Genomic DNA, 22,450 nt, shown 5'->3' with positions numbered 1-22,450 from the left:
CACTGAAAGCCATCAAAAGCCGCCTGGATTTTACAAATGGTTATCAACACGGAGGTGTTTTTCCTGTGCCGCCGCACCGCGTCGGCTCCGTCCGCACGTCTTTCATTAAAAAAATCTCCTTTAACAGTGGAATATCCGGATAAAATGCTGAAACCGACTTCTTCTGAAACTTCTCTGTTCTCTCACGACGTCCTGGATCAATAGAGCCTGAAATGTGGAGGTTTTCCGCTTAAACAGGCTGACGATGGCGGCTGAGAGCGCTGAGCGACGTCTCACACCGTGGGAAGTCCTTAAAGCGACAGAATCACCTCAAAATCTCTCATCAGCCGTTAAAATTTTCACTGAAAATCAGCTTAATTTTTCGAACCGTGTCCACTTCGATGTGTCTCACAGGTTTAGAAAAAGTTTGATCAAACAACGCGCCAGTCTCTCAGCAACTTCTCAGACAAAGGAATTCCGACGAGGGGCTGGACGACTCCTCCCACAAGGAGTGCTCACAGGCGAATGACGTCACCGACAGGCGTGGAAAAACTCACGCATGCGCACGAGGGTTCAAGCATGTCTGACGTAAAAACATATGAATGAAATCCATATAGTTTTTGAAAAAAATAAAAAGGACCGTTACTTTATTGACAGCCCTCGTATATATATATATATATATATATATATATATATATATATATATATATATATATATATATATGAAATTACTGTCATTGTTACTATGTTGTTCCTTTATAATAACCTTTCAAAAATGTTAATTAGAAGCCAAGTGGTGAATCCAGGCGGGCACTCAAGTGCTGCAGATGTCCCTTTCTCCAGACGCCTCCAAAAGTATTCACAGGGGCAGAGACAATGAGTCAAAGTTGGAAAACTGTCAATAACCTTTAAATGGTCTACTCAAAATCTAATAATCCAGTTATTATGAAACTTGAAGAAAATGCTAGGTCGAGCGTAGAACAAACAGCCAGAAAGTTTAGTGGAGATCCAGATAAATAGATGAATCCAGTCCAAGTACTAACAGATCTTTGAATTTAACACCTAGTAATTTATAGTGTGTGGTAAACTTTGTTTTCTTGGTGCACTTAAAGATAATGCAATATTGTTTAATAGTTTATGTAAGCACTTAAATTTCATGACAGTGATGTACTGTTTGTTCTCCTCCCACCATTTTCAGTAGGAATGTTTTTTTATTTGTTGTTAAGTATGCTTGTATGACTACAGACATTCTTGATCATAACATTGCAGGTAGCTGAGAGCAGGTTATTACTGGTCTTCCAGCCTAACACTGGCCAGACTGGGAGGTCCAAGTTGGCTGCTGCAGACTTTTCCCTCATTCCTTCGTGCCAACAGGCACGGCCCCAGGGGATGCCTGATCACAGCTATGGTTTTGGCAACACTGTTTCTTTCCAATTCCCCAACCACAACACAGAAAACAAATAGCAATGCCTTACTTATCCAAAACAGAACCGCAACCAAAACTGCGTTGAAAATTTAAAAAACTGCTTGTGAAATATTTGTGCCAAATATTGAGATAGTCCGTTCATGTGTCCAAAATTCCAGCACTTCCAGTAAAATATTATGAAACAAAGCATTTCTGAAAAAAAAACCTGCTCTTTTGTATATTTGCTAGGAATTTTGCACAGTATCACTTGAACAGCACATTTAACACCACTGCTCTGCTCTCTTACTGAGACAGTATAGTTCAGGTTACTTTGCAACTGTTCTAGTACCTCTGGTGAAAATAGCACTTTGTGATGTGCCATAATAGAAAAGCATAGGTAATTTGTATATGTCGCAGACATGAACAAGTGAAGGTCTTCAGCATCTTACCCTGTCATTTAGGTCCTTCAGACTTTTTTTTTTTTTTTTTTTTGAGTAAATGCTTCAGGGGAACATTAGCAAGGCTAAAACCTTTCAGTTTCATGACCCCCAACCCCCACCTTTTTAAACTTTTTATTTATTTATTTTTTTGCCTTTCAGCTTCTGTGGGGAATCCGCCCCCCCCCCACCTTTTTAAACATTTTTCTTTCAGCCCTCTTACCCCCTGCCACTTTAAGCATTTTTTAATGTAGATGTAAATTAATATTCAAAGTTTTCAGGCAGTTGACAGTAGGGCTGTACAATATGGCCAAATTATTGAATCTCTATATTGTAATATCAATATGATATACGATATGTCTATGATTTCACATAAAGTGCAGCAACAGTGAAAATGAAACATTCTTAAACATAACAGTAATAATACCACACTCATTTTGCACTCATCATAAGGTCAGGATACAGTTCCCTCCAAAAGTGTTGGAACACTTGGTATTTCACATATTTAATTTGTTTATGCCATTTCAAATATAAGAAATACAAAAAAAATAGAAAGAATAAACATTTCTAAAATTATCTTCCTAAAACTCAAACTGAAAGCAAATCTCTAAAACTTGATAATACCTGTAAATAATAATCAGATTTATTGCCAGTTTTCTTCAGATAAGTTGGGATAGAAACATGAACAATTTTCAAGTCACTGAATATGTCTTAGACTTTATTTACATCAATTATGAAGAAACACAAAAGTTTTTTTCACCAAAACATCAAATCTAGGCTTGCGTCTCAGATGTACTTTCTGGAAAATTGTAGGTGAACGTTGAGTTCTTCTTTTTAAGAAAATCCTCCTTTACAAAACTTCATCAGGAAGTTGTATTTTACATTTTGAATTAATTTATTTCAAGTTGTAGACATTTGCTTTCAGTTTGAGTTTAAGGAAGATAACTTTAGATTTATTTGTATTTGAAATGGCATAAAGAATTTAAAATGCCAAGTGTTCCAATACTTTTGAGTACAATTGAGAAACACTCCATGGCATGTATATTTTTAAGGGAAATGCATCATTCTGGTGTCACTCAGAGAGCAAAATTAAGAGGTTATTTAATCAACAGCTATCTGCTTGTTTAAAAATCACTGGAGATACACACATATATAAGACAACCCAAATTAAAGGAGAAATGCCACTTTTAACAACCTGGACCTCAATTCTGGCATAAAATATGGCTGTTTAATCACCAATATAACTTTGGTGTCATTATTAGTCCATGGTTCAAATGACGTGTTCAGTTCAAATCTGAGGCAAACGTTGTTCTTCTTCTGCTAAGGTGGATTAGAACTTTTTGTGGTACACAGCACCAACAACTGGACAGAAGGAACCTAGCAGTCAGTATGAGTCCCGGATTTCAAAATGCAGCTCTTTTCAACCAGACATGCTGTGCTGTGACATGTCAATCATCTGTGTCCAATCAGATTTCAGGAGAGTCCAGTGCAACCCTGGCCTCCGTTCTAGCTCCACCCATGCCAGGAAGTGTTCAACATTTGACATTTCCTGTTTCACTGTGGACTCAAAATTTGGCACTTCCTGTTTCAGTGTGGACTTGCCACCGAGTTCCCACAATATTCCATGGGATCTCGTCTGCCAATCCAGGAATTGTTTGATATTTGACATTTCCTGTTTCAATGTGGACTCAAAATTTGGCACTTCCTGTTTGGGACTCCCTGTACCATGAGCAAGCGTCGTGCCGCTGTGCAGTGCTTCACTCGTATTATATTTATATGCATATTAACAGTGGCTCAATTCCATTAAGTTGCAGCAGTTTACGTGAGCAATTATGTACAAAACCTGGGCCCTGGAATGTAAGCGGAATGTAGTCATTCATTTTATTCATCACATATGGCCTTTTTCTTATCGCAGGTTAAATTGTCTGTACTGCATAAACACCTATAAACATTCCATCATGCTCTGGTTTGGGTCCATTTACAGGAAGACTCAATGCCAATCAAAACCATAAGCGATAACCTTTATATTCTAATAAATCATTTCGATACTCAGAGACGTTGTTGCTTACAATGACAATGCCCCCATTCCATAAGTCACCAAGGCCTGTGTCATGGTTTGATTACTATAATATTAACTAAATCACATGCTTTGACAGCCATTGTTACCAGATTGCTACCCAATTTACCACCTGTGGGAGATTTTGGATAGATGCCCAAGACAGAACTCTCACCAGCCAACGTGAAATTATTAAATGTGGGATTGTGTTTTAAACTATGGCGTTCACCCCTCTGATAGAGTCTTGCAGACTCCCTGCTAACAAGCCTTGAAGCCGATCTGGTGGTTTGTGGTGGCCCAACACCATATTAAAGGATTTATTGTTAGTTTTGCCTTTAATTTGTCACCTGTCTCGATGCCATACTGCACTTAAAAATTGTTTTGCTCTTGAACCCCAGATCTCTTGCACCTTATAACATTCCATTTTAGTGAAGTGGTACAAATACATTTTAGAGATTATATATACTGGAAAAGAATATACTAATGGGCATGTTTTAGTCTTGCCCTTTCGGCTGCTTGAGTCACATGAAAAGTTCCCAGAGCAACAATAGGAGTGGATGACTCATAAAAGCCTCAGGAGCATTGTTAAGACACCTTGAGTGAGAGCATGTTCTTTCTCAGACAGGCTGTAAGAAATAACTGACAGCTATTAGAATGTTGAGGGCTACATTTGTTTCTACAACTTTCCCAAGTGCCCAGGGAAGAATACGAAACTTTACGAGTGTGTGCATGGTCCAAGTGTATATACTATGTGAGTGCGCTGTGGTGATACTTCAGTGCGACCATCCGTCAAACCTCTGTTGTGCAGGAATCCCCGAGTGTCATGGTGTCATCTCACACTTACATTGGCTGCCTTAGGGGACTGCAGTTAGGCAGGCCATCTTTGCTGAAAGCATTGAGGTCGCAGCGACACCAGTTATCAATGACATCGCCCTTTCCAGCACACCAGTATGAACTCATCGTGGCACCCTTGAAGGCCTGCAAAGAGTAACAGGTGGGAGAAATGCAATTTTATTGGCTCCTTGTAACCTACCCTGGTCTATATCCACAGCATGCACCAAACCATTTTTTGAATAAGTGCCTACCCGATTACATACAATTACAAGCAATAACAGCATTGGATGCATATTTTATCCACCTATCCTTTAGAGAATTTTATTGTGTATTGATTAGATTAGACAGAACTTTAACAATCCCTTAGGAAGACTCCACCAGGTAAATTGAAGTTCCAGCAGCATTGTATAGCAGCACAAAGGGTAAAAAGCACACAGAGTACCAAAAGTAAGTAAGTCCCTTCGGCTGCTCCCTTGTTTGCACTCGGGGTCACCACAGCAAATCCAAGGTGGATCTGCATGTTGAATTAGCACAGGTTTTACGTCGGATGCCCTTCCTGACGCAACTCCACATTACATGGAGAAATGTGGCAGGGGTGGGATTAAAGTGAAAAAAGAAAAACCGTTTGCAAATATAAATATAAATACACAATATAAATACCAGACATACTGATCAATACTGGTTTACTGGCTACTATTGTTCCTCACATTCTCATTTCCGACCTCTGTCTTCCTGTTACTCCACGATGGGTTCATGGGTTTCATTCATGGGTTTAAGATTCAAAATAGCATCCAAAATGGCCACCAATAGACCCTTATCATTACAATACATAGTAGGAAGTTGGTTATACGTCGATTAAAGGTGATTTAGTGAGGGAAAAAAAACAATTCTGGCGCCCATCTTGGACGCCATCTTGGATAACTGACTTGAGGCCAGTTTTTATTTTTGGGAATATCCTGATTGTGTTTTGGGGTCATCTAAGGAACCTAAAAAAGTTGGGATTGGTGTAGTCCTGGGGGGTGGGGGGCAAAGGTAGTGGTCATAGCTCCATCAGGGTCCATCTCAAAGGCAAGCTGAAAGAGATGCACCTTGTGTGGATGCATAGTGGTCAGAAAAATTTCACACATAGCAGGTACTGTATATACAACTTGTGTTATACCTTCAACTTCAACTTCAACTTTTTTTTTATATAGCGCCAAATCACAACAAACAGTTGCCCCAAGGCGCTTTATATTGTAAGGCAAGGCCATACAACAATCATGAAAAACCCCAACGGTCAAAACGACCCCCTGTGAGCAAGCACTTGGCAACAGTGGGAAGGAAAAACTCCCTCTTAACAGGAAGAAACCTCCAGCAGAACCAGGCTCAGGGAGGGGCAGTCTTCTGCTGAGACTGGTTGGGGCTGAGGGAAAGAACCAGGAAAAAGACATGCTGTGGAGGGGGGCAGAGATCGATCACTAATGATTAAATGCGGAGTGATGCATACAGAGCAAAAAGAGAAAGAAACAGTGCATCATGGGAACCCCCCCACAGTCTACGTCTAAAGCAGCATAACCAAGGGATAGTCCAGGGTCACCCGATCCAGCCCTAACTATAAGCCTTAGCGAAAAGGAAAGTTTTAAGCCTAATCTTAAAAGTAGAGAGGGTATCTGTCTCCCTGATCTGAATTGGGAGCTGGTTCCACAGGAGAGGAGCCTGAAAGCTGAAGGCTCTGCCTCCCATTCTACTCTTACAAACCCTAGGAACTACAAGTAAGCCTGCAGTCTGAGAGCGAAGCGCTCTATTAGGGTGATATGGTACTACGAGGTCCCTGAGATAAGATGGGACCTGATTATTCAAAACCTTATAAGTAAGAAGAAGAATTTTAAATTCTATTCTAGAATTAACAGGAAGCCAATGAAGAGAGGCCAACACGGGTGAGATATGCTCTCTCCTGCTAGTCCCCGTCAGTACTCTAGCTGCAGCATTTTGAATTAACTGAAGGCTTTTTAGGGAACTTTTAGGACAACCTGATAATAAAGAATTACAATAGTCCAGCCTAGAGGAAATAAATGCATGAATTAGTTTTTCAGCATCACTCTGAGACAAGACCTTTCTGATTTTAGAGATATTGCGTAAATGCAAAAAGGCAGTCCTACATATTTGTTTAATATGCGCTTTGAATGACATATCCTGATCAAAAATGACTCCAAGATTTCTCACAGTATTACTAGAGGTCAGGGAAATGCCATCCAGAGTAAAGATCTGGTTAGACACCATGCTTCTAAGATTTGTGGGGCCAAGTACAATAACTTCAGTTTTATCTGAGTTTAAAAGCAGGAAATTAGAGGTCATCCATGTCTTTATGTCTGTAAGACAATCCTGCAGTTTAGCTAATTGGTGTGTGTCCTCTGGCTTCATGGATAGATAAAGCTGGGTATCATCTGCGTAACAATGAAAATTTAAGCAATACCGTCTAATAATACTGCCTAAGGGAAGCATGTATAAAGTGAATAAAATTGGTCCTAGCACAGAACCTTGTGGAACTCCATAATTAACTTTAGTCTGTGAAGACTACCTTCTGTCATAGCAGTCACTATTCCTGCAGTGTTTTGTAATTTTTGTGTGCTGATTGTGCGCTGATTTTTTGTGCGCTATGTGCACAAAAAAAAAAAAAATTCAACTTAATTCAATTATGAGTAGGATTTGCATCTAATAAATATATGTAGCCACAACTCAGTTGAATTGAGTTCATCCAATGAGTCAGTTTTTTGAGTGTGTACAGATTATTTTCCTCACCAGAAAACAGAGCTGGTCATTCACTCATAAAGGAAATGACAAGGGACACTGATTGGTTGATTTCTTGTTCTGCTGTTTTATTATTTTTCAAGATAGTCTCCCTTAACGTCAATGCACTTGGTCCACTGATGTTTAAGCTTTGCTATCCCTTTGCAGAAGAAAGTCCCATCTTGAACCTACAGATACTTTTGTTTCTATGTGAGGCTGAGAAGTTTCAGAAGTACCCTCACACTCAATACCAGTTTCACCAACATATGATCAGTAGAATTTCTATGATACAGATTTTATTGAAACGTTTTTGACAGTTATAAAATTACAAACATAGCAAGAAGTCAAGTCAGTGAGCACGTGTTGGCGCCGCGCTTCACAGCATCCGTGACACCATAGAACCATGTTGATTCCTGGATGAAACCACCCAAGCAGACAACCAGTCCATCCCCACATGTCTAAAATAACCACCTCTGCACTGCAGACAAGTCCAAAGCAACATTATACAAAATAGAGGCTATTTATAACATTTAATCTTAAATAGAACTCTAATGCAATTATAGCATGTAACCTAAAAAAAAGCATTCATTTTAGAACAGACCATCATGTTAAATAGTGAGATAAGTGACATCCTTGAAGTAGTTTAACTTTGAAATTGTTGTCATGCAAACAAAAAAGTAAGCAGCTGGCTTTAAGTGAGAAAGTTAACTGACTCTAAGCATTAAGTTGTCTATATACTAACAACTGTGCAGAGAAATGAGTCTTGTTTTTTGACATCTGGTACTGAATAGCTCTCAAAGGTATTCTTAATTGTGACACCACTACCTAATATATTTTTGATGCACCTGCAAAAAGCTCATAATTTTGTATAATTTATTCACATGCTTATTGGTCTATGAAGCCTTTTCCTTCATCTAATTCAAAAAAATGACTATAACAATCCATAAATAAATCATATGAAAACACTTTTTACCCACAAACCACGTATACTCTCTCTCTCTCTCACACACACACACACACACACACACACACACACACACACACACACACACACACACACACACACACACACACACACACACACACTCACACACACACACACACACACACACACACACACACACACACACACACACACACACACACACACACAGTGACCTTTTCATATCCTCCATTCCCAATTACCAGAAGACAGGAACATGTCTACATCGACACGTGATATCATACATGCACCCGTTATTGCTGTGACTTTTATGATGGAGGTGAGAAATCTGTGGCGTCGGCCCCTCCCCCTTTGCATTGTGATGGTCTTTGTGCATGTCTCTTCGTGGAGGGGACAGAGTGTGTGGCGAGCTGTGGTGAGATGACATCATCTCCCAACATCTTCTCGTGCTGCTTCATTAACAGCCAAAAAGAAAAATTAAAGGCAGAGGCCCAGTCATCCTCTAAAAGGCAGCAAAATGCCAATATAACCGTCAAAGCAATAAAGTATAATGTCAGGGCTTTCCTAAAGCCACAGGCATGACAGACGGAGAGTTCAGGGGAGTTCACAAGTACTCTAGCTCCCCCTGTCACACCGTGGATCAATGGAGCACTCACATTTATATGCTCTAACTGAGCTGCCATGTGCAGACAACGCTAGAGACGTGTTTGATCACGGCCATAAAACAGGACGCTGGAACCATGCGGAAACATTATCACTGTGAAGCAGCCATCAGGCGAAAAGCAAACTGAGCCACCCGTTTGTTCCAATGCACCGTGACATTCACTTATCCAAACGGAAAGCAACTGATGAGCCCACACAGATCTTTAAGCTAGCCGTGCATGTGCACGGTGCATGCACATGCACTCCAAAAAGAGACAGTTTTCCACAGTTGGCTGTTTTATTTCATTGGAGATATGCCAAATAAGTTTTCTGCAGTGTGGTGATTAGTTGAAGGGACATTTGAGAGGACTCTGAGTAGAGTGCTCCAGACCAGAATGAGTGCCCCCCCCCCCAAAAAAAAATCCATTCAGAAGTTGAGGTTGGGTTTTTAAAAACACTCCTCCACAGTTCATGGTAACTGACTTTTTGCAGTATCACTTGAGGGAAAGGAGTGTAAAAGTAACCAAAGGGCGGATCAGGGTAGAAAAGTGTGAGAAAAAAGATCATAAGCAGAGGTGGGACCAAGTCACTGCCAAGTCATTCTCAAGTCATCAATCTGCAAGTCCCAAGTCAAGTCTCAAGTCAGCTTGTAAACAATTGGTTTTAATTATGACTTGAGACTTGACTTGGGACTTGCTGATTCATGACTTGAGAGTGACTTGATGGTGACTTCGTCTCACCTCTGATCATAAGGTTAGAAAGATCAAAAGAAACAGGTGAAACATGGGTTTGACAGAGGTGGAGCAAATAGAGGTCCCAATCAACAGAACAGGATTCATTCTGTCTCAAGAACCAGATTTTAGAATGTTTTGTGAAGTTCAACCAAAATGCACCTCCCAAAAAGTTTCTTCTACTCAGGAACCAGAAATCAGAGCTGATGTAATATGTGAATTTCTCCTCTGTGAGATCAATAAAGTTTATCTTATCTTATCAGCAGTACCTCAGGAGTGAACTGTGACCACGGTGGTGCACTAGAGTGGACATGCATCTTTCTTCACAGGAAGAAAGCGATAATCTCACAGCATACAGTCCCGTGTTAATTTTATCAATGAAAACTAAAATTAAAAATTTTCCTAGTCAAACAAAAATGGAAATTATGGACAAAAGCACAATGGAATTTATCCACTTCAACATATTCCAACATAAAGCATGATTTATAATTGGCCACAGAGTATCTGCTCCAGTGCAGATGAAGTGCAGCCTCACATTGCCCAAACAAATGAATTATAGTGCCTATTCTTATTACTAACCTTAACATTAACATGATAACATGCAATATCTCTATGGAACAGTTGTGAAACCAGAGTGCAAACTGTGAACCAACAAAATGACTGGGAAGAACCCCAGAAGCTTAAAAAAGACATTTGTAGATCTCCTATGCTGAAACTTGCACAATGTAAGATAAATATGTATATGCTTACTTTCTCCCAGAGTGCAGCACTCAGATTTTCCAATCCTCTCAACCTTTCTGGGGTACAATATTATTTTTCCTACATAAGAGCTTAATATTATTTTTCCTACATAAGAGCTTATGTTACTGCCAAATGTTCCTCAGAAATAAATATGAGTTCAAACGGACATTTTCTTGGTGTTCAATGAGATACCACTTTGACCTTTTAAAAACAAACACAAATCAAACTACAATAAAATTAATACTGATGCAGTCCACTGGAATCTAAACAAACAAGAATATAGAAGTATTTTCACGAGTTTGCTCAACAATGAGTTTTTATTTCGTCTTTGGTGTTGTGCTGCCTTGGTGTCTGCTCTGCTCCCCCCCACCCCCTTCCTGTTCCTTCAGGTGCAGTGTCACGGAGCTGATTCCGCACACCTGCCCTCTTCAGAAACTCAGGTTTGTCTGCGTGGTGCCTGGCCTCACTTTATCTCTCTGTGATGAACTGTTCTGATTTCTCGTACTCAGGTTCCTTGTTGACTTCTTTTTCTCTGTGTCCTCAGCATTCCTGTCTACAGTTGGCTCCGTTGCAGCCGCCTGGTCCTGATTCTGGTTCTGGTTCAGTCATCTGTCTCCATCTGGTTCGGGAACTTACGCCGTCCACCTTTTGGTCAAGTCAGCATCTCCTTGTTCCAGTGTCCTCCTCCTTGGATTTGTACATTTATCAATTCAAATTTGTTCGCAAAATAAAATGGTCAATTTTCTTCTTCATTCTGACTTCCTGGATTTTGGGTCCTAACCTCTGTCTTTGGTTTAACCACAACATTTGGACTTCTTTTGGGGTTTCAGGAGTAGTTTGAACTGAAGAGAAAATGGCTACAGGCCAAAACGGCAGGTAAGGTCACAAAGGTAGGGTACAAAATAACGCCTTATCAACTACTGAAATTCAAATGCTGAAGAAAGAGTACTATGGCTCTCAAAAGATGTTATCAAAGAGTGGTGCAAGATGGAGGAGCTGTAGATTAGTCAGGTGTGCCATGCATCGCCACATCCACCACAGAACCATCCTGTGTCCTGGTCCTGGATAGCAATGAACCTGGCGGGCAAGTGGTTCATCTCCACTTCTCAAAGCAACCATCTATTTGCTGCAGACAAGTGAAATATGGGTGTCCTCTTGGCCTTCTGAGAGATGCTGGATCATGCCCAGAGAAACACACTACATGGTGAAAAAAATAGAAAAAATCATAGCTGAACCATACAGTGAGACCTGAAGCATCAGGACCAAAGGACTTGATTTTTCAGTCTCCTGCAAAGGTCAGCATCACGAAAACACCTAACTCCAAAGCTCTTTCCAGATGTCTCTTGATCTCAAAGGCTGAGGACCAAGAGACATGAATATCACTGAATGAATTAATGTCTCTACAAGTTTGACACTTTCATCATACACAGATACATTTCTCATGGCAGAGTCCAGGAAGTCATTGAAAGCCTGGATATCTGTCATGATTCAGGACAATCACAAAACCCAGACACACTGATTCCTCACTTTGTTTCTCAAGTGCTACAATCAGTACATCCATTGATTCTGGAAGGATGACAGAATCATCTGTGAACTCGAGGCTAGTAAACCTTTCCTCATCAAAAAGAGCACCTAAGTCACCACTATTCTACCCAACCCTACCCAGGCCTACCCAACTCCAAGTTCCTGCAAGCATTAAGCAGGGTAGCAACTAGAACACATCTCTGATGAATGCCAATTTTCACTGGGAAAAATGCAGTGACTCTCTCCACTCTGCACGGCACCCATAGTATCTGTGTATAGGCCAGCTATAATGTCCAGCAATTACTTGAGAATCCCACAAATTTTCAGGATGTCCCAAAGAGCAGCCCAGCCAACGAAGTGAAATAGTTTGCAAAAAACAACATATGCTGCAACCAATCACTGCTGATTTTATACATGCATTCACTGAGTACTTCCCCTGATGTTGGATGGAGTGCGCTAATGCCACCATCAGACTGGAACACTTACTTCAACTATGGCAATACTGGGGCCCACTATGTGTTATCTGTATTTTGGGAGGAGTGCTTTTCATGACTTAAATGTAATTCTTGGTGTGCTAACACTATGCCCATTGGTGACACTGTTTGAGTTTGTGATGTAATAGTTCTACTGCAAATGTGTGGAAATGCGAGCTTGGTGGCACAGCAAATCAATGGATATTCAAAATTGGTCTTGATTTGTTTTGTTGTTTGTTTGTTTTGTTTTGCGTGAAAGCGATAACATGCTTCATGCTGTTGTTTAACAAATTCAACACCGGAATGTTCTTTCTGTGCTGGTGTGGATTTTTTCATACTCTTGTTTTCTCCATTCACCCATTTCCTGAACCTGTTTATTCCACTTAAAGGTGATGGGGAGAGGCCAGTCTTTCCAGAGACATACATATTAGGCTAAATGGTGACTTCCTCCAAATGAGTATATTACTAACAAATGGACTGCATTTATATAGCACTTTTCCATCTGCATCAGATGCTCAAAGTGCTTTACATATCAAGCTGATGCCATGCAAGGTGCCCGCTACACACCGGGAGCAACTAGGGGATTAAGGACCTTGCCGAAGGGCCCTTAGTGATTTTCCGGCCAGGCTGGGATTTGAACCGAGAATCCTCTGGTCTCAAGCCCAACGCCTTAACTGGGATGTATCCTGCCTCTCACTTAATGTACGCTGCTGGGGTAGGATCCAGCTTCTCCAACACACTCAAATAGGATAAACAGGTGTAGATGGATGGATGGATGGATGGATGGATGGATGGATGGATGGACAAACAGGAAAAAAATAAAACTGCAATCCATGCACATCAAAATAAATATATGAAAAAGAGACTAACAACTGTCAAAACTAGCCTCCACCTTTCACTCTTCTCTGGGACAGGATTAGCAGCCATAGGATTTCCCATTATTTATCCTCCAAGACAATCCCCTCTCAATGAGCCTGTTGAATGAGCAGCTATTACAGGGGGAAGTAGGCAAGCGCTGTAATTGATAGCCATAAAACCCCCTAAAAAACAAAACAAAACAAAAAACAAACCAAAAAACGGAAAAGGTTATTATATTTCTCCTCCCTTGCCTGAATCCATGTGGCTAACTGCTGCCAGAAACCAACAGCAGCAGGGGTCTTGCCACCTCATGTCAATGGGAAGCAGGCCACAGACAAAAGCAACAAGAAAAACCTGGACTCAAGGTCTACGCACGCACACCGACAAGACAAATATGAGAAATGGCCTCTGCTGCTATTGAAAAACGAGAGAAAGACCGCAGGACCGCCGTGCATTTGCCACCACCGGATTCCTAGAAAAACCCCATATGGGTCCGTGCGCTTGATTGCATGGCTGCACATGTGAAAAATAGACAAAGCGATTACCACTGTGTTTATGTTTGAAGAGTAATGCAAGCCAGTCTCCACTGGGTAAACAAGGAATCTAATTGTGGTTTAGAGCACGAGGTGGGGGTTAAGACAAGGAGGGGGCACTGTAGGTAAAAGTGATATGAGGATTTGGAGGAAAATCAAGAAGCAACTTAACTAGTAGGTGGTTAAGTGATGAAAATCACAACAGAGCTGGCTGGTGCAGATTAAAAAAAAATGAAAACACATATGCTTCTTCCATGTGTTAAATGCAGTTATAAATGATAAGAAGTGACAACCCTATACTACACTGACTGACAACAGGTCATGCATTTCCCAGAATAACCAGATCCACATAAAGCAGTACAGTGGAATAGGGTAATAAACAAGCTCCAATCATTCTGTTTCATATCAGAAATTGTTGCTTTTGGTTACAGTAACACTGTTCTACCGCTTCACAAATTCATCTCCATTGAACTTACTGATTCAGCACAAATTGAGCTGAAATGCAATCACCCCCCACCCAGCCGTTTCGAAAAAAAGGCAAGATCAGTGAACTACAAGGCCATCGAGCACCAGCAACAACTCTAGCCACAAATTCCAAGTCTTGACGTCATTTAAACCCTGCAGACTCACTGGCACCAAAACACTATTTGGAGCTTTCACATTCGTAGAAGCCCGCCATGAGTTACAAGAAGGCAATGGAGGCTGATGTGCCCTCTTTAATGCATTAATCAGTTTGTCTAGTCTAAGCCGACCATATTACTGTCTGTCTTCAGAGGCTAATTCACGAAAACATTCGCCAGCTGGCCCAGAGTATTGATTTATATGATGATCGCCAGTGGTGGTAAAGAGCCAGCACACACAGGACACCATCAGTGGTGACCTAAATGTGAATGTGTGTCTCTGTGCACGAATTAATTTACGTGCCCTCACCAATCATTCAGAGCTAATGGTGTTAACAAAGGAGCCAATGAGCTGTTTCTAAGAATCTTACCAGAAGTAGTGCTTCCAGGAAAATGGACCCTGGAGGGCAGCTGGAGGGTTGGTTCACCAAAAGGTTGACGGAGGATTGTGAGGTGACCCAAGAAGCTAGAAGCATCATCTGTTGAGTTTTTTGCAGGTGTGCCAACTGTGATGGTACTCTGATTAACCTCTGCTGATTGATTGCTGTGAGGTATAATTTTTGTGTCGAAGATATCACATGAAAAAAAAAGCAGGCACCTAAAAAGATCCTTCTCATTTGACTGGTGGATTGTATATCATGTGACATTCATTGTTTGTCCCACTGTATAAGTGGCATCATGTATGATGCATTATGGTTTTATTTATTGTGAATTTCTGTCCCATATGTTTCACTCTATCGAATGGCTCCATTAACTTTTGTAAAAATGTTTTCCGTGGTATGAGGAAGCTAAATCCAGTAGCTGCAGATTTCGTGGGGACATCATTAGCAGCTGTAAAAACATTGTCAGATGAAGAATTGGAGAAGTTCCGATTGCAAGTTTTTGCTTCACTGAGGAAAACAGACATTTGCTTCCTCAGCAGCTCTCGCTGTGCTCAGCGGTGTGTCGGCTGCTAGCCCGCAGGGTGGAGTCAACTGCTGGGCGGGGAATGATGGGTCCTTTTCCCACTGGTCTCCACTTCCAGTTCCAAGAGGAAATAACAGTCTAATTTTAAGTAAAATATCAAATTTCACAGACCAATTTAGGTGTCATATAAAACAAATAATGAATGAAGGAAGAAATGTTATGTTCCATCTCTCATGCAAGTATTCTTACCACTGCACTCAAAAACATCCATTATTTGTATATTATTAGGATGGATATTATATAGCTAGTTATAATAATGATCTGAAACTCTAAACATTAATAGGACATGACACACGACTTCACAAATGAGAAGATATGCACCATGGACCCGATTTAGTTCCAGGAAGAATTTACTTTGTCCAGTGAAATAATTAAATGGAAAAATCTGAGAAGGGACATTAGTAAAATAGAGTTTGGTTTCTTCATTAATTTAACAACAAAAACAACAAACCATAAATACAGATCATGCTGTTAACCCTCAGGAGTCCACCGACGTGCCACTGATTCTCCAACAATATTTTGTTATGTTTCTGGACCCCTGAGGGTCAAACCAACCATTTTCTGCTGAAAAAAGAGAAAGCAAGTTATATGTAATGGTTCCTGTCTGTCAGGCTAAAGAAAAAATATCAGTTTTGTGCAGAGACGATCTTTGGGATCATTACCCTTCATGACCAATGGGTGTTTTTTGAGCAATTCCTCCTTAATGGCACACACAAAATAAATTGCCTGGTATGTTGATCGCCTGTGTTCTGACCACCTGCCTGTTTTTCTGAATAGTCTCTGAGCCTTATCCCTCATGGACAGTGTCACTACTTGGACTCTTTATATTGTGTAACCTGACCTCTGCCTGTCTTCTGACGCACATTAAAGACAGTTCTGCCCAGGTATATAAGGGGTTCCTTGTTTCCAGGTTTCCAGTTGCGCTACCATCATAACAATAAAATATTTCCAACGCTAGTTACAGGGCCCTGAGCCCACCCATGAGTGAGGATAGGAATCTACCACAGATTTTTCTTTGACATGTTTCTTTTACATTGCAAGGATTTCATATTTTCTTTAATAGTCTCACCCTATGTTGTCACAAAGATTTGTCTGGGGAAACAAGTTCAAATTCTGACTGTAAAATAATATTGATGCTTTAAATTTTGTTAACTTTAGGCATATCAAGCTGTTGAATTAGGTAATCTTTTTTGGTGGTGGGGGGTGGTGGGATGCATGCACATGAATCAGCTTCAATTACAATCACACATTGGGCCCAACTTTTCCATCAGGAATGTCTGCCTCAGAGCTCGAGAACTGCTGATGTAGGGTAAAGTGCATAAAGGAATTAGTTCAGGCACAGACGTTCATCAAAAGGAATAATTTATTATTTCTTACTTTAGTACCAATGAGAGTGCATGTTGTTATATATAGCCCAATAGAGCTATACAGACTCAGTAAGTATAATGATTTAATCAGCATTTGGTCAACAAAGCAAACATTTTACACTGATTATTCTAACACTAAAACAATTAAAGTAAATATATGGCAGTAAGTACACAGTCGGGAGTAACTTTGAACACAGTCCTGAATTTTGTGTGATACATGGCACATGATGGTGGTACTATCGATCACACAGAGTGAGAGCGGCTGGATTGAGCGCTAAAGCAGATTAGTTTGCCTTGCCATAAGTACACTACAAACTTTAAGAATGGGTGCAATGATTCAGCTCCTTTTAACAGCCAGATGTGACATGATCATGGTCATTGAACTGTCATCATTTTCAAGACACGTGACCAATGAAGTGCGATTCACTGAAATACACAATGATTCATGATGCATTTCATCAGCCAGGCATCTTGAAAACTATAGACATCTTATAGAAATCACTGACTTTACATGTCCTCTTAAAAGGCAGTGGTGTGGATATACTGCGAATGGCTTTAAAAAGATGGCCATTTCAGCTAATATGTTGTGCTTAAAGCTGGCATTACCTGTTTTGACTAACTGCACTGGCAAAGTTACGAGTAACACAACATTTAAAACTTAAAGGGTGTCAGAATGGTGCAGAGCACTCAAAACGCGTCATAGGTGGCTCATGAATCAAATCACATGAGCCAGGTTACAGTGAATCCATAAAAAATGTACCGTATGTTTGATGTATATGCCAAGAAATACTCTTTGCTTCAATTTAGGCTCCCTTATTGAGAATGAGACAAAAAAACAATTTGAGCAAATAGTTGTCCAATGATGAAACAAGGGCCACAAAAACAAAAGTGAAATCTGTTCTTCATCTCATTGTGATCTTTTCAACTATCCAGTCATTGTGAACACTGGAATGTATACGGAGATTTAACTATAACATCTATATATAAATCTGTTAAGGTTTCTGTGGCCACAGTTATCTCAGCTGTTACACATTCCAGTCACCTCAAAATTTGCACAACAGAACACATGATATTTACAGGCTCAATCAACAAAGTTATTGCAAATAATTCCACATACTTTTGGCAGAATTAACTTTTTTTTTTCTCTAGATTTAAAGTCACACTTTTCAGAATGCTGGCGTTATACAACAAAACTTGTCCTCTGCATTTAACCCATCCTAATTACAGTTAGACATAATCCAACCACTAGGAGCAGTGGGCAGCCACAGCCCGGCGCCTGGGGACCAACTCCAGATGTAGAGATGCTGCCTTGGTCAGAGGCAGAGAAAGGAGCAGACCTTAAATAAGCATGTCTTTGGCATCATGGTGAGTGTCATGACTTTTTTACGGGCAGGGCACAATGGCTCTTGGCTAAATGGCTAAGAGCCATCATGAAGTAGTGATCCTGTTGGTATGGTTTATCAATCTAGACCGTTTGTGGAAGGGAAACCACCCTTTAGGGAGACTCAGAGGAGGAGTACTACTTGCACTGTGAGAGAACATCAACTAGAGCCATGTGATGCACTTCCTATAATTCAGTGAGCAGAAGCCTCAGTGCTGAGGACAGCTGTGACTGGAAATGGACAAAGGGACGCCCATGTATCTTCTGATTATGGCAGAGAGAGACAGCTACTTTTGGGAGGTGTGAATCAGTCTAGGTGGTTGCAAAAAAAGGACACAGTGATTTATGTAGTTCGGTCAATGCAAGGACTCATGGCACAAGTGGATGCTCCCACAACACAATGCACTGGACTTTGAATTAAAGTTCATGTAAAATACACAAACTTTGTTAACAAGAAAGTGCAGAGTTGGGAAGATAATTTAATTTGAAAGTCTCTCAATATCCACAATATCCATAAACTTTTGGTCTCAACTCTGTGTGTGTGTTTTTTCATAGGACTAATATTTTTGGAGAAACTATGGATATTAGCAACGTTGCCAATTACTTTCTGGACTAACAAGCCATTCCGGCAGAGGGTGGTAAATCATCTTTCTATTAAAAGCATGAGTGCGTGTGTGCATGATTTTATTGAGTAAGTTCGATGTAAGTACATAATTGTAAATACATTAAAAATACATGGATGACACAAGAAAATGAAGACATTTACTTCAAATGTGGCCCATTTAAAAATCAAATGACAACACAGAAGTAATAATAAAATAAAATAATAATACCGAGAATAATAATAATAATGATAATAATAGTGGGTATATCATAACAAGAACCTAAACAATTTATAAATACATTAACAGGAAAAAAGGATTGAGTTCTTCTTATAAAACTATTGACGTCTAAGGTTCTAAATATATTCTGGACTCACACATCATTCCAACTCATTACAGAAACTTTACTTAATTTATTACCACCTTTGAAAAATGTCAGCTACCTATTTTGTAAACACTACCCAATATACAAATCAAATCAAATCAACTTTATTTAAAAAGCACTTTAAAAATCAGCTACAGCTGAAACAAAGTGCTGTACACAAGGGGACATATAAAAGGTAACAAACCACAAAGTACAAAAAACAAACAAACAAACAAAAAAAACTAAAACAAGTAAAAAAAAAAAACAGTTAAAACAGCCAAAACAGATCAAGAATCTCATTCTGGGTTAAAAGCCAGTGCATAAAAGTGGGTTTTAAGATTAGTTTTAAAAACAGAAAGTGAAGAGGCCTGCCTGATGTGGAGCGGTAACTCGTTCCACATCTCTGGAGCCACAACACAAAAAGCTCGGTCCCCTCTGAGCATACGCTTGCACCTCGGCACCTCCAGGAGGAGCTGATCAGCTGACAGGAGGTGGCGAGCAGGGACGTAACAATGAAGCAGCTTAGAGAGGTAGGGTGGGGCAAGGCCATTTAAAGATTTAAAAACAAATAAAAGAATCTTAAAATGAATTTTAAAATGCACAGACAGGCAGTGGAGGGAGGCCAGGATAGGTGTAATGTGCTCCCTCTTACGTGCACCAGTTAGCAGACGGGCGGGAGCATTCTGAACTAGCTGGAGACGTGCAAGGGAGGACTGGCTAATTCCATAATAAAGTGCATTACAGTAATCCAGCCGGGAGGTAATAAAAGCATGGATTGCTGTTTCAAAGTGCTGATGTGCAAGAAAAGGCTTAACCTTAGCAAGCTGTCTTAAGTGAAAGAAACTCGATCTGACTACTGCACTGATTTGGTGGTCCAGTTTAAAATCGTTGTCCATCTTAAAACCCAAGTTTGTGACAGTAGATTTCGAAAAGGATGACAAAGGCCCCAGATCAACAGGTGAAGAAGAACAGGAGCTGCTAGGGCCAAAAACAATCACCTCCGTTTTCTTTTCAGTAAAATTACGAAAAGTCAATGCCATCCAAGTTTTAACATCCTCAAGGCAAGACAAAAGGGGCTGAAGAGAAGAGGCATCATTTTTCTTTAGGGGGACATATAACTGGCTGTCATCAGCATAGCAGTGGAAGCTGATGCCATGCTTTCTGAGAATGGACCCCAGGGGAAACAAATACAGGGAGTCCAAGAATTGAACCCTGTGGGACCCCATATAAAAGTGGAGTGGAGGAGGACTCACAAACCCCGAGGCCAGTGCACATAGTCCTACCAGTTAAGTAGGACCTGATCCAGTCCAGGACACTACCACCGATGCCCACAAGCTGCTGCAAACGATTTATCAGTATGTTGTGGTCAGTTGTATCAAAAGCAGCAGTCAGGTCAAGAGGGACAAGAATGACATGGTTGCCGCTGTTGCCACGGCCATACAGCCTGTGGATCCCCACAGGCAACACACTAGTAAGATTTGGGATTAACTATTGACCCGGAGCTCTCTTTTAAAGTTCATTTTAAACAGTTGATCTCCAAATTAAGAGTGAAGCTAGGCTTCCTTTACAGAAACAAGTCATGCTTCTCCTTAAGTACTTCGAATCCCCTGAAAACTGCTACCTTCCTGCCCTTATTGGACTATGGTGACGTTGTGTATAGGTGTGCTTCATCCAGTTGTCTAGAGTCCCTGACCCTGCTGTACCATTGCACTCTTAGATTCATCACTGGTTGTAGCCGCCTCACCCACCACTGTGAACTGTATGCCAAAGCAGGCATACCCTCTGTCTGTCAGGCATTATACACACTGGATGATTCTGGTTTAAAAAACTGTTATTGGTCTGGTTCTGACCTATTTATCCAGTTTATTTCAGAGATCTGAAAGCTGTTATGCTCTGCGCTCGAATGACATGTTATGTTTATGTGTACTTTGTGTCTGCTCTGAAGCGGGAAAGAATGCCTTTCGTTTTTCAGCTCTCTTTGATTTGAACGTTCTCCAATCTGAACTGACACTGTCCAGACTGACCTCCTTGAACACCTTCTGGCCTATTTTTCGAGCTTGTGAATGGGATTCGTTTGTGCAATGCCTTTGTTTCTAAATCTAAATCTGCTTGAGCCTTCACATCATGTGCAATGTTATGACCAAGATGGTTGTATTTTATTTATCACCAAAGTTCTCATACTGATGTTAACCTGTCCTTTATGATGTACGCTGCTGCCTTTCTTGGCCAGGTCATCCTTGCAAAAGAGGTTTTGATCTCAACAGAATTTCTACATGGTTAAATAAAGATTATTATTTATTAACAATGCAGTATTAGGGACAGATGAGATGGCCAGAGACTTGAGATGTAACTTGACACTTGACTTGAGCTTCGGCTCAAAGATTTGACACTTGATTTGGATTTGAACTCAAAGATTTTAGACTTGGACTTGCAGAAAATGACTTGTGAACATCTCTGGTGTTTGTGCATATGTGTGTGTGTATTAAATGTATAAAATATCTATAAGTTTGTTTTTCCTTTTCATTTTGATATGTCTTCCAGAGGCAAAGACATCAGTCAAGATAGTTTTGCTTTCTGGTATTTCTTCCCCTTTGAATCCTTAAACTCATCATTAATGATTGTGAAAGCTGAAATTATTGGAAGATGTGGCGTTTTCTGCCCTGCACTCCTCTCTGACAAACCCCACATATGGCACGCTAAGAAGACAGATATACCCATGTAGTTCTTCCCATTAATTCCTTTCTTTCTTTTCGACTTTGGCAAGTCTTTTCATGGAAGGGGTAATTTTGCAGTGTAACATAACCCCCTTCTGGCTTAATAATGAGTAGATTGATGTGAAAGGAACATGACATGTCCTGTCAAAGAGTTGGGCAACAAGAGCGAGAGGGAGGGAGAGAGAGAGAGACCACTGAAATATGTGGAAAGAAAGTGAGGTAAGGAGAAGAAGAGAGGGAGGGAAGGCATAAAAAAAACAGTGACAGGTCCATGTAAATGGGTGTATAAATACCCGCACGTATGAATAGGTATACATTTATGTATAAGCTTAATTATGAACCGACTAGTTGGACTGCTTTCAGGTCAGGAAAGATCAGCCGTCTGTCCTCATAGACTCAGTCAAGTAGAAAGACAGTCACATTTGGATGGAGAGAAAGAGAGGGAAAGAGTGTGCCGCATGCAGACGGACAGACTGCTTGCGTCTTTATTCTCTAATGAAATCTACGTATGTGC

The 22,450-nt window shown here is 40.4% G+C and overlaps 1 protein-coding gene across 1 annotated transcript in view; it reads right to left on the bottom strand.

Annotated features, from left to right (window-relative positions):
* LOC117530103 (astrotactin-2) overlaps positions 1 to 22,450 on the bottom strand; it is a 362,187-nt gene that overhangs the window by 83,313 nt on the left and 256,424 nt on the right. The window contains exon 13 of the mRNA XM_034193043.1: positions 4,722 to 4,855. Coding sequence (XP_034048934.1) covers positions 4,722 to 4,855 — 134 coding nt within the window. The remainder of the gene's footprint in view (positions 1 to 4,721; positions 4,856 to 22,450) is intronic.

The sequence above is a fragment of the Thalassophryne amazonica genome, chromosome 17, assembly GCF_902500255.1.
Source record: "Thalassophryne amazonica chromosome 17, fThaAma1.1, whole genome shotgun sequence".
Taxonomy (NCBI): domain Eukaryota; kingdom Metazoa; phylum Chordata; class Actinopteri; order Batrachoidiformes; family Batrachoididae; genus Thalassophryne; species Thalassophryne amazonica.
This window is presented reverse-complemented; position numbering and strand designations above follow the sequence as displayed.